The 13646-nt window shown below is 40.9% G+C and overlaps 1 protein-coding gene across 16 annotated transcripts in view; it reads right to left on the reverse strand.

Annotated features, from left to right (window-relative positions):
- Positions 1 to 4247: 4247 nt before the first annotated feature.
- The window catches only part of JADE1 (jade family PHD finger 1), a 59488-nt gene continuing 50089 nt past the window's right edge, over positions 4248 to 13646 (reverse strand). For all 16 annotated transcript variants that reach the window (XM_045467704.1, XM_045467666.1, XM_045467606.1 and 13 more), the window contains 2 exons: positions 11650 to 11767; positions 4248 to 8085 (listed from right to left, as the gene is read on the reverse strand). In XM_045467704.1, the coding sequence (XP_045323660.1) occupies positions 7175 to 8085; positions 11650 to 11767 (1029 nt within the window). In that variant the 3' untranslated portion in view covers positions 4248 to 7174. The remainder of the gene's footprint in view (positions 8086 to 11649; positions 11768 to 13646) is intronic.

Genomic DNA, 13646 nt, shown 5'->3' on the forward strand with positions numbered 1-13646 from the left:
TCAGAGCAAAATATGTATACAAAGTCTGTTCGCACTTAGATTTGTAAATATTAAAAATGTGATACTAGCACCTCCTTTCATATAAACGGTAGGGGGATAAAAGAGAATGAGAAAAGTTTTGTTTCTACAAATAACCGAAAGAATACATTGGGGAATCTTTCCCTGGATCTACAATAATCATGCTGATCTGTATGAATAATGTCTATTTATTGAGCACCTATCATATGTAAGACATTGTGCTGGCATTTTGCATTTATCGCCTTATATAATTCAACAGACTTGCTAGTTAGGTATTACTCCCTTTCCAAAGGTATCATAAAAGTTAAGTAACTTGCTTCAACTAGTCCTAAGTACTCAGAGTGAGTAAATGCCTTTCAAACATCACGTTTTAAAATATCATGCTTGTTTTGACACAGGAAATCATACAGTATGACATCAACCACTTTACAATTGCTAAACAATTTAACATATTTAAGCCTTTTTGGTAGATATACTTTTTTTGGTGAAATGGTTATCACCCATTAAAGAAAAATGAAAACCTTCAAAAGAGGTAGCTAGCCCACTAATTATATAACTTCCCTTGCTTAGGTCTCTATCTATTTTCCACCAAAGTTACTGGACTTTTTTTTTAGCCAGTTTCAAGTTATGAAAAATTACAAAATCCCACCAGATATGAAGGTGCTTTTCCTAAGAAATTTTCTATGTAATGCACGTAATCTGACAATCTCTTGAAGGTTTCCAGATGTAATGAGTGGTAACCATTTCACCCCCAAAAAAGTGTCATGTCTACCAAGTTGCTACCAAAAAATCTTAAATTGTTTAGCAGTTATAAAGTGATTGATACAGTCTTGCATGCCTTCCTGTGTCAAAACAAGAGCATGGGATTTTAAGTTTATTTGAGAGAGATACAGTGTGTGTGGGAGGGGCAAAGAGCAGGGAGAGAATCCCAAGTAGTGGGCATACAGCCAGATGAGGGGCTCGAACTCACAATGATCACATGTGAGATCATGACCTGAGCTGAAATCAAGATGTGGTTGCTTAACCGACTAAGCCACCCAGGCGCCCCAAGCATGGTATTTTAAAGCGTGATGTTTGAAAGGTATTTACTCACTTTGAGTAAGTACTTGGGAATAGTTGAAGCAAAGATATGATCACAGAGATTTAATACGAAAAAGAGAAGCTCAAACAATTCAAACAGTAAAGTTGGAACAGAGCCATAATTAGGAAGAAAAGAAGGAAAGTGCCCTTTGAGGCTGCTACGTGGTGGGGAAGGGAAACACCAGAGAAAAAATTTGCTTCATAAATTGTATCATACTGGTAATAATCCTGAAATTAGAAACATCAGCCAGATTAGTGGATAAAATAACCATAATTAGCCCATAATTATAAATACACTATTTCAAACAGCCATATGTAAGCCAAGGAAGAGTGAGAATATCAGGATACACTAGTGATCCATTAAGAATGACTTTGCTATTAGGAATGACTTCGCTATTTAATTTGGCATTGCTTGATTTATTCATTTCTGCATTTGATCTTTGCCAAAAGACTAAGAAGCAAGGACTTATTTCTAAAAAATAACCAGATTTTACTGTACTTTATATCACAAAATTACCGATTGCAAAGTTTTGCATAGAATCAGTTTGAAAAGTCTTAAGACATTAGTCTTAATTCCAGATTCATCATCAAGAAACTATGTAACTTTAAATAATTCTCTTTAAGTTTCCAAGCAGTGTGTTAGGACACAGAATTAAGTTTCTGATAGCAATGTTATTTTCTTTGATCCCATATGCATAGATTTTACCTGTAAATATGTTTGTGTTACATAAATGTACACGTATGAAGCAAAACTAATTCCATTCGATTCAGGAACTGACTGACCACAAGCCTACTGTTGCTCGTCCTCCATTAGGTTATGTGCAGGTATTCATCCAGCACATGAACATAATATTTTAGGCCAAGATTATTAGTTTTACTTTATAGAAACTCATTGAACCAAAGTTCACATATATAATCCTCAGTGAACTCAAGAACACACGAACTACTTGATGTGAACTATTTTTATATTCTGAGAGACAGTAGAGCCCAAGGAGCTGAGTTGTAGTCTGGCTGGGATTAACTCCCAGCTCTACTACCAACTGACCTTGAGCAAATTGTGCCCCTGTTTCCTCATCTGCCAATTAGATAATAGTGCCTACCTCACATGTTGTGAGCAAAGTAATATGCATAAAATACAGACCAGTCAGTGTCAGCCATTTGATAAATGCTTTGTAATTACCTGCAGAAGTCTGAAGGGTCCACTGAAGGCTCTGTGGAATGACAGCATCAGTTTTTATTGCAGGTTACCACTGTGTAAATGGCATTATCAAGGCTGTACCTAGTTGGGGGGAGGGATTAATTTCAGCAAGACTGGAGTCAAGGAAACCAGCTAAGAGGCTGCTGCAATAATCCAGGCAAGAAATGATGAGACTTAAACTATACGGCAGGTGATGGTGGGATTGAGAGAAGTGAAAAATAACTGCTGCGTATGCATCTGGTTACCCGGATCACCATTTGGCTGTGGGAGTTGACGGAAGAACTCACAAAGGACTCCCAGGTTTCAGGCTTGGATGACATTCTCTAAGGCAGGATAGGGAAAAGGAGGCATTCCAAAATCTCAAGTGCCTGCATGCATCCAAGAGGAAATGCCCAGGAAGCAGTCCATTGGAACTCAGGAAGAGCTGGATTGCAGAGACCTCAAACTCGGCAGCAAAGAGAATAGCTGAAGTCAAGGAAGTAGATGACAGGTTTGCTTTTTTCCTCTTTTTCAATGACCAGGCAATTGAAGCTCTTCTACCCCAGACTAGAACACATCACCTAATGCAGTTCTGAGCATTAAAAGGAAATCACACTGAAGAGTTCAACCCTGAAGTTAACTGCAAAGTTTGCTGCAGATGGCTGATGTTTCAAAGATAGAATCTGTTTTCTAAGTGATCTGGGTAAAAACATAAGCACGAGTCCCTGGTGCCACATTTCCCATCATGTATCACAGAATTGCCAGTGATAGGCCCTTCCTTTGGCTCCTGGGGACTTAATTTCCCTGGGGAACTATTGTGGTTATTCAACTTTAAGACCTTGCAGGAAGAACCACAGTTATTTCTCTCTGGGGTCTTACTCAGAGCAAGCAACATGGAAGTAAATAGTCACTAAGGAGGAACAAGAAGAAATAAACAAGCTTTTAGCCAAATGTATGAACAATTCACATTTTTAAAAATGGCCAAAATTTTACAATAATTATAAATTAGGGACAGTGACACGACCCTGTCATGGCTCATAATCTAGAAGAGAATGCAGACTATAAACCCAGACCAGCTTTGCCGTTCCCAGTATGAAGGAAAGTATATCTATATGCTGATTTCTGCATGTAGTGGTTAAATAAAGACTATTTCAGGCGGGGAGAACACCAAACCAGAAATGAGAACTAGGGTCTAGGCCCAGTTCTGCCAATACCTAATGCTGTATGTAATCTTGGACCTACCTTCTATGTAGGATGCAGAGGGTAGGTCTTCTTGGTCCTAGTGTTCCAGAATTCTGCAATCAAAAGAAAGCATTTAATGAAACTACTCTTTGAAAAATCATTCTTGAAGGACCTTAAAATCTTCCTGTCATTCAGAAATAACTTTTTTTTTTTTTTTTTTTTTTTTTTACCTCAGAAGGCTCACCAAGTAACATGTTGGAGAAATCAAAGCCTTGTTCTTACTATAGTCTACCATTTAGTAAATGCCTACTGCATGCTTTATGAGATGCTTTTTATGCACTTGCCTTAAATATCACAATAACCCCAGGAGAGGTAGTGGGATGTTACCCTTTTTTACAGAAGGGAAGATTGAGGCTTATGCAGGGTAGGTGACTTGGCAGAGGTCACGTGTCTGATAAGCTCCAGTTCAGCCTGTAAGCCCAGGTCTCTCTGATCCTATAGTCTAAGTTGCTTCACCAACAGTTTATTTTCAGATCAGAAACTGTATTCTGAAAAGAACTCTAGGTGAGAAAGACCAAAAATCAAACTATTATCATTTTTCATTGTCTCACCATCAGAGTTGAGCCAAACAGCAGCCCTGTGGACCTGTGCTCTTCCATAATCTTGTTGCCTGCTATGGTTCTTACTCCTAAACTGTGAGACAGGAAACGTACACCACCCATTCAGGACTGCTGTTTCATACACACCTTTAAATATTTAGCAAAATCAGATTTCAAAAGACACTTAAGAATGTATTGCAAAATGTACAGCATTTATTCACATACAGACAAAAAGGCACAAATTCTACTAAATAGTTCAACAAAAAAATACAGCTGTCCTCAACTAGTTTTATAAATACTTTCAAAAAGGGGGTAGAAATAAATACAGGATTGGGCCGTGTAATATAAAATAGTCATCTCTACATATACTTTGTTTAATTTCTGATTTTTAACTCTTCATGCACCTTTTTTTTTTTTCCAATTTTAGCTGAATGGACACCAAGCTAGGCACATAGTGAAAAATCCTCTGTACAAGGTTACAAATGTAATGACAAGTTCGTCCATTTCAAAATAATTAAGATTTGTACACAACACATAGAACCCTTCATTTCGATTTTGTGTTTATAACCTAACAAATGACATTCCAGGCAACTTTACAAAAGTTTAACTAGCCTACATTTTGACATAATACATTGATCATAATCAAAGATATTTCTTGGTCAGGATGCACAAGGAAAGATAAAGCTGAAAAGAAAAGAGCAAATGGTTCCACACTAACAGAGTGCAAGTGGGTGGGTGGGTGTGTGGGCTGCTGCTATGGCTGCCTCATACAGAGTTCCCAGCAGGACATGAACTTACAAAGCTATCATTACACTGTCAGAGAAACCGTGCTCTATACCATTTGCATTTCAAAGCAGGAATAAAAATGTGGGCTTTTTATTTTTTGTGTTTTGTTTTTGTGTGGGTTTTTATTTTTTTTGTTTTGTTTTGGGTTTTTTTTGGTTCAGCATAACTTGGAACTTTGAAAGCTTTTCAACCTAAATGTGGGGAAAAAACAGGTAAGGCATTATTTTTGCACAAAACTAGCATTCCTAAATAGTGCAAATGAATCTGGTACCTCTTAAAATGGTGAGAGGTCATATACTTACTAAAATTTAGATTTTCTTTCTATGGCTTGACAAATTACCCCTCTATATATTCTACTCTCACCCAGAGCTGTTGCTGTGGTCAAAAGGTTAACTGTGAAAAGTGTCCACCTTCTTCCATATCCAGCAAAAATGTTTCTGCTCATATGCAAAAAAATCTGATTTTTAAATTACTAGTGAATGTACAGCTTGGATCCATTAGGAAACTCCTAATATCTGTAGCAACAGCTTATCTGGAGAGCAGTCTTTCAAAATGAGCCCTGTAGCTCAAAAATAGTCAATCTAAAAACCTGGGTCATTCTTTCCCCTCCCCTGAATTAGCTACTAAAATGTATCTGAAAAGTTAAGACTTGGTTTGAAAATGTCATACATACAATGGGGATGCATCAGATCTACTATTTGATCATCCGATAAAACTTGCATAGCAAGATGGAATTCAATAAGCCTTTTTTGCTGTTGACAATCACCTGGAAGACTTGAAAGGTAACTACAGAACTCAAAGCATCACTCATTAAGTATCAGAATGTCCCTGCCACATGGAAACAGATGTATAAATGAATCAGGAATCTGAATACTGATATTAACAAACTAAGGATAATTTAGGGGAAGTTGGGCTTGTTCCAAGTGCCCATAATTCTAAATCTCATTGCTATTTAAACTTTCCTTCTCTTAAGTTTGATTCACAACTACATTGAATTCCAAAGAAAATTAACAGGACCTTAACACTATCCACTGTCTTAATACATACGCACTGCAGTGAGTGCAAAAACAGAACATTGTACTCAAATTTAATGCTAAATTCATTATTGCTGATAACTTACTAGTTATTGCCATTTGCAATTAGAAAGTCCAAGTTACGAATTGGAGCTTAGAACTCTGACTCCAGGAAACCTATTACACTTCAATCTCTTTCCCGTATAACCTTGGTCAATGGTAAGAGGTTATCGCAACTTATTGCCTTTCTATTGTTTTTAAAATATAACTTATTTTGGGTTTTTTTTCCTTTTTTTTTCTTTTTTCTTTTTTTTTTTTTTTTTTTTTCTTTTCCTTTTCCTTAAGGAATCCGTTCAGGTTGGAAGCCCAGATTCCCCAACATACACACTAGTGGTTGGCTCTGGGCAGTTATGTCACCAGAGTCTGGAAGTTCATCACTTAAACTTGAATAGCCATTAGTATTGTTGGAAGTCAGACGGCCAGGTATCGCCAAAGGCCAGGGAAATCCCAAGCTGGCCCCGAAGGCAGTGGTTAGGGAAGAGGAAGGTCAAAGGTACTGAAAACATGGAACCAGCTGCCCTTTCTCACAGATAGAACTTTCTAACGGCTTCACTCTCCACCAGTCCCATTCCCACAATGCATTCAAGTGCTTCAGGCAATAGGACCTAGCTACATTTACCCCAGCTCTCCAAGCTGCAGCAGCTCTACCCTGTCCCTTCAGATTTGCAAGTAACAACCTTTGTTAAAATTCTCTCTTTCCCATCCGTAATTATAATTTACACTTGAATTCCCTAGAGTTACTGAAGCTTCAGAGCTGCTGCCTAGAACTAGAATGCAACAAAAACAGCCTTGTGGGCCAAAGTATAAACAAGATTTCAAGTTCTACCACAGTCCTAGAAAGTAAGTTTTATGGGCTAATAAATGGTACGTGAGGGTTTCTCAAGAACTGCATCTGATTCTGCATATTCAGGTAACCAAGAGTTTGTGCTTTGGGAAGGATACAGAGGGCAGTAAGAACTCAGGAGGCTTCTGTGAGCCTTGCCCTCTTTAAAGACTTATTCTTATTTTAGTGTTTAATTCAGCCTCTAGTCTTAGCGGTATCTTACAATCTACTCTTGTGTTTCCTCAACAAGTTGCAGATAACACACTTCTCACAACAATGATTTATAAATGACTCTGAAAAAAAAAATTCAATCTGACTTGCAAGTAAATGTGTTTGCGTAGCTCAGGAGTGATGGGTTTCTGCGTGTCCCCCGCGTCAGAGCTCCCGTCTAGCAACTCCGTGACAAGCCTGCGGTGCTCCCACACCATCTGTTTCATCAAGAGGCCAAGATGCTTCTCCTGATAATGTCTGTCCTCCTGTTGATGGTGCTGCTGGCGTGTATACATTTCTTCTCTGATGCCTCACTCTCTGAGTCACTCATCTCTACATCAGGGACATACCCGTCATTCTCATTGTCAGATTTTAATTTGTTTTTGGCCCTTTCCTTAGCTGGAACTCTACCTAGGCCCAGATAGGGGTAGTCTGAGTGCTGGTGGCAGGCCCCCTCATGGGCCTCTCCCTGCTGCTGCCGTTCCCCCTTCTTTGGAATCCGGAATCCTCCCCAGTTCTTCACCGGGCTGGCAGGCGTTGTAGGCACTTTGACTGCAGTCTGGTTATAGTTTACTCTGATTAGGGAGCCGTTGCACTTGGGCACTATCTCCTTCCTTGTGCCGGGTGCTGACTGCCCCCCTCCAGGGGAGGTGGTAGCTCGTGTGCTATCCAGATGCCTCTGGGACATATCTGTGGACCTGAGAGGCTTGTGACTCTGTTTACAAGGTCTGTCCTTTAAGTCTCCCTTACTGAGATCACAATGGAAACGATGGTCTCTTCTGTCCCCGTGGTCGGGCACCACCACACCATTTTTCTGTTGTGCTGACAGGAGACGCGCTTCTGCAAAGGTCTTTTCAAAACTCAAAAAGCTCTCTGGGACCACCATCCCCTCCCTTCTACCACACAGGTCTGGCTGCTTCAGCAGGGCTTTGCCTCCACTCCCAGTGCTGTTCTGCAATGGATCTCGCTTATGGGGCTTTTTCAGCGAATGAACCAAGGAAGTACCCATTTGCTTCCTGAAGAACGCAGAATGCCACTTCAAGTCCTCTATCTTGGGAGCATCAGGGCCCACAGAAGGACTGTTGAACAAAAGCATGTTTTCCAGTGACGACGAGGAGCAGGAAGATGAAGGCACACCTATGAACATATAACCACAGAGAAAGAAAAATTACAGAGGCAGATCCAGAACAATTAAATTCTAGACCCGTGGCATGGCCCTGTTAATGCAAACTTCCCACCCAACACTACAATATACAACCACCCCATTTATAAAAATTTGGTTTTTCATATAAAGATATTACCTGCCTTGAGAATCTGCATACTCCATTCAATATGCTCTAATTTTATAAAATAGCTGAAGCTCACAAACTTTTTCATGAAACATCTAAGAAAAATATTTTCTGGGCACCTGGGGGCTCAGTTGGTTGAGCATCGACTTTGGCTCAGGTCATGATCTCACGGTTCATGAGTTGAAGCCCCGCATTGGGCTCTGTGCTGACAGCTCGGAGCCTGGAGCCTGCTTCAGATTCTGTGTCTCCCTCTTTCTCTGCCCCTCCCCCACTCGTTCATGTTCTCTCTCTCTCTCGAAAATAAAACATTAAAAAAAATTTTTTCCTTCAAACAAAGTAACTGATCTGACTTTCATAGAGGAATCCATGCCAAATCCATCTGGTGGTCAAGCACTGCCCCTACCCCTGCACCTGGCTAGTCACCTGCCTTGCCTCCCTACAAGACAGCACCACAAGGGGAGGAAGCAGGTCTCCACAGTTTCCTTCTCCAAAGTAAATATACCCTCACAGGGCCATAGTGAGGATACATACATACATGTAAGTACATGAAATGAGAATGGAATATTTAAAATCATTCTTGACACATAGTAAATGTCTTTTAAAAAGGTTTACTATTATATGCAAAGCCCATTTGTGGAATTAAACTGAATTGTCATCCAACATGAGGATAGGTTAAAATGGTGTTTTTCATTTCTGATGTAAATCACAGTAACTAAATTTCACAGTGCAACCCAGTAAAGTTTACATTTCATGAAATCATATTAGCCTTCACCATGTGATGTGGCACTCTGACATTTTCTATTCTATGTCACTTGCTTTTAATGCTGGTGGTGACCCACTGAATTCATCTCACAACCAACTTACAACTTAGAACCCTCAGTGTGAAAAACACTGAGTGAATTTGTTAACACACTGGAGTTCATGGACCACATTTCTGCAGGAGCCTCCAGGACATCCATAAAGAGCCGATTTCATGTTTTGTCTCCCATAAAGGATAAACCACCAGGAAAACAAGGCTCTGCCAGGCAGGAGCCTACATGCGACCTCACTGCTCAGCAGACAAGGACCCTGCATGTAAACAACAGAGCTGGCAACTCTAAACATGAACCTGCTATGGACAGTCACAGGGGAAGGGGTTTTACAATCTGCTGGGCTAGAGATGTGTGCTTTCTCAAGAATCAACTGTTAGGGCCACCCTTCACACCACATTTCTTTTCCTCAGTCGCCTACTGTGGGAAAACCAAGGTAAGAGGGACTGACATTTTCTAAATTCTGATTTCCATCTACTTGGGATCCAGGTCTCTGAAAAGTCTCCGACTCACGACCTCCCATGAGCACGGTCTCCACTGAGGACACTCTCATCCAACAGAACGGCCCTGCTCATTCTCAGATTCACACACCAGAGTCTAAACCGCAGACCGTGACTGACACTTAGAAGTCATGGCTGTCCTCCACCTGAAACCATCTATCTTATAAGACATGAGATCCACTTGGGGCATGAGTAAGAACACAAATGAAAATCTAAAAACTGGAAAAGAAAAAAAACAGGCATCCTGAAGGTTTCTCCTTCATTCCCTGTGGCATCCTGCAGTTAGACTAATGTTGCTTTCAACCCATCAGACTCAGTATGGTTCATATCTCAGAGGGATGGGAGGGTTTGTTTACCTTCTCTGGAACAACAGTAGGTTCTCATTACAGCCCTGTTACACAAAATACTTCCTAACCTGGGTAAGAATCTCAATCACCTACCCAAGTAAAAACGTCAGCCATGAAATGCAAAAAGCTGCCTGCAGTATCCATGAAAAATGACCCTTAAGTGAAATCAGATGAAAATGTGCTTTACAGCTTATTTTTATAGGCAATCACTCATTACATAATACCTCAACAAGAGTCACAGAAAGCCCTCCAATGGCAAAACTCCACAGGTACAACCCGCACTAACGGCCCTGTGCAACGGCAGCTCTGACAGCTTGGCCTCTGCCGGCTGGACACTGGCCGATCGGCACCAGGCAGACTTCCATGTGGGCTGTTTGTGTGAGAACGCAAAGGCAAGGGATAAAACAGGTCCCATTTATTTGCATTCAAGTAGGAATAACGAACGAAAGAAGTTCACTTGAAAGAATGTGAATCACTTATGAACCCTACTTAGAAAAACTTACTTCAACTCATTTTAAATCACAACTATCAACTCTAGTTAATGACACATCTGAAAACTATTCTCAGGAAGAAAATATCTAGGTTAACATTAGTAAGTTAATGCCATTAGTATTAACTATGTAACACCTCAAGAATATCATTCAAAACTCCCTAAGCTTTTTTTCTCTTTGTTCAGCTGACCCAATTTACCTCTAGTTCCATTTACCTCTAGAAACCAGAATTCGGATTTCCATATAATAGGATAGAACAATGTCTTTGTTGTTTCTACATGTCAGTCATCTACAGAGACTAAAAGCCACAGAAACAGGAAAAGCCAGCGTCTGTGCCTGCATATGTGTCTGGGGCCACATGAAGGGAGCACTGTGAACACTGATGCTCTGGCCCAAGGGCAGAGCAGGGCCACAGAGCAAACTGAAGACCCGCCAGACCCACCCTACACACCTCCTTCTCTGAAACCTTTACGAGGCCAGCTGTGCAGGGCTCACGTTCACAGAGTGTTAGCGCTCAAAGACTCGTTAGAGGTCATGGTTCTGAACCAAGCCCCTTTTACGGATCAAGAGTCCCAGGCAGGTTCAGCGACTTGGCCAACTTTGCACTCCACCTCCAAGTCACTGAAGTGCTCTCCAGAATTGAGCAAGTTCCCCTTTTCACTTCACCTAGCCCAGAAAAATTAAGTAATCCCTTGATACTGAATCTCAAAAATATTCAAAATTCCACCTACACCAAAAAGTACACTGTGAACGTTATCTAAACATGGATATGTGTCTTAAGAACACAGTCTTAAAATACCTTATTTATGATATGTTACAGGTAGATCCGAAGGCTAGATAATCCATAAATCTTTACAGGTGTCCCCATGACACTTTATACATTTATCAAGTGCTTTGCAATATAACGTAGAAGTTGCTGTTTTGCTTGCATGTCACAATAGCTCCCAGAAGGAAGCTCGAGATACCTTCCTCATATTACACAGGAGGAAATGGGGGAGCCTCTGAAAACTTAGGCTTACTTGTATTTGGCCTATAAGGAGAGAATTTAGGATTCGACCTCTAGTTGAGGTCAAATTCATAGCCCTTTTCCCTATTACCATGATGCTTCAAATGCCAAAAGATTTTCTTTGAATATCAAAGTCTGTGCTATTCAGATTCTCCTATAGCATAAATAAAAGAAAATTAAACATTTTTTTTCCTTAACAGAACGTTAAGGTTTACAAACCCCTGCACTATTGTTTGACCTACAAGAGCTTAATGCATACCTGAAACTCTTTCTTGCTCCAAGAGCTTAGTGTAAAGATTGAATATCTGTTCCTGGACTTTGCACACAGATCGCTTAATCTTTTCCCTGCGGGTCACCATGTAAGTGAGGTTCCGAACCTAGAACGTAGAGAATAAAGATTCTAAGTAAGTAATACATTATAACGGTACTTTGGTGTTGGTTTTTTTTTTTCCTAAACATGAGAAATTTGTCCCGCTAGGGTCTTGTGTGACATCTGAAATCAAGATGTACTTCAAACACTTTATCCAATCTCTAATCTCCTTTGGGGCTGCTAACTAGGATTCCACACATACCCCTCAATGTAGGGGGCAGCACAAAAAAGACTAGGAACTCAAAAGCCCTGCCCGCCCCCACCACCCCCAGCCTGAGGCTCATCCTCAGGGGAAGACTGCCGGGGTCCCGGTCCAGACTTGCTACCTCTTGCCAAGGAGCTCTGCTTACCACCCCTCAGTATCCTCTTTCCACCAATTCTATTATCTAAGGCTTTAGAGCAGTTCAGAAGCCACTTTGTCAAGCATTTTCTGAAGATGGAATTAGGTAAGCACAGAGTCAAGGGCCATCACAGGAGGAAACTCCCTCCCCCCTCAAAAAAAAAAAAAAATTAACCCTGCACAGAGCCCACTAGAAGACCAAACGGTCACCAGGAAGCCAAGTAAACTTGTCAACTGGATAGTTGAAATGTGAGTTCACAGGTAGCTAATGTGTTCCTAGAGTGTGAAGCTAGGTAATGTCCTCACTTTGCCATTGACATTTTATCAACATCTCAAGGCCAGCTCGTGTCACCACTTGAAGAACTGACACTGCCCTTGTCCAGAATCACCTGTAAGTAACTGAAAGGACCCAAGTGCTAAGAGCTCCACTTTGTATCCCATGGCAGGCACTGGGATCACGTGCATATGCTAACAAATATGAACTAGTCGACACCCAAATCTGTTCCCCATTTTTAAAGCCACCTGTGATCAGGTGATACGAAAACAAAATAGTAAACCCCCTTAAATCCTTCAGTCCTCAAACCTACTGGGAAACCTGACTGGATTATTGCACCTGAAAACACAAATGTCAAATTTAACACAGCAGGGATACAATTAAACTTTTTCAGGAAGATGAAGACAAGATGCCCTAAATAGCTCAGTGGCAGGAGTGAAGGGACGCTGCATCCCCATCACGTCTTCTGTCCAAGGCAGGACTACACTCCCCTAAAAACTCACGTCTTCCAGAGGCTTGGGCAATCCCTTCCCTGACAACCTTCCTTGAAATGGGCAAGTTCGAGTCACCAACCTTTTCTTCTGTTAGAATGGCAACAAGCCACACACACAACTGCACTCTGGCTTCTGTGCAGAGACCTCCCCTAGGGTTTCCAGTCCTTTTAGACCCTAACAATTCCAGCTGTTCTGTCTTGAGTTGTACTCAATCAAGGCAGTCTTGTTTGCAAGAGGACAGAAGGCATAAAGAGGAACAGGTTGGCTGGCTTTCACACTTCATCATGGTGCAATTTACTGGCCTAACACCAGGTCACCAAGTAAGGCTTCTGCTGACCCTAACCAATTCACGGACTATTTAGGATGTTCCTAACATCTCTCTTCTTGATGTGTAGACAGACGTGTGTGTGTATGTGTGTGTGTGTGTGTTCTTAGAATTAAAGAACTGAAAAGAAAATCACTCTCCCTGTCTCAGGGTAAATATTATTTTGGTGTAATTTACCTTAGCTAAAGCCCGTTCTGACAGCCTCAGAACCCCAGGCCAGGAAGTAGATGTCTTATAAAAATCATGACCAGTTTGGGGATAGAAGTGGCTAATAGGCTATTGTCTTTGATAAATACTGTTTCACCCAAGGCGGATATTAAGAGTGGAAGCTCAAAAAGAAGAAGGGGCAAGACTTAGATCTGTAGCACAGATTCAGAACTTTTGGAGAACAGTTTTTACATCAAGACAAGGCATCCAACTTCTGGAAATAGGAAATGGAAACAAATTCTGACA

Source organism: Leopardus geoffroyi, chromosome B1, assembly GCF_018350155.1.
Source record: "Leopardus geoffroyi isolate Oge1 chromosome B1, O.geoffroyi_Oge1_pat1.0, whole genome shotgun sequence".
Classification (NCBI taxonomy): domain Eukaryota; kingdom Metazoa; phylum Chordata; class Mammalia; order Carnivora; family Felidae; genus Leopardus; species Leopardus geoffroyi.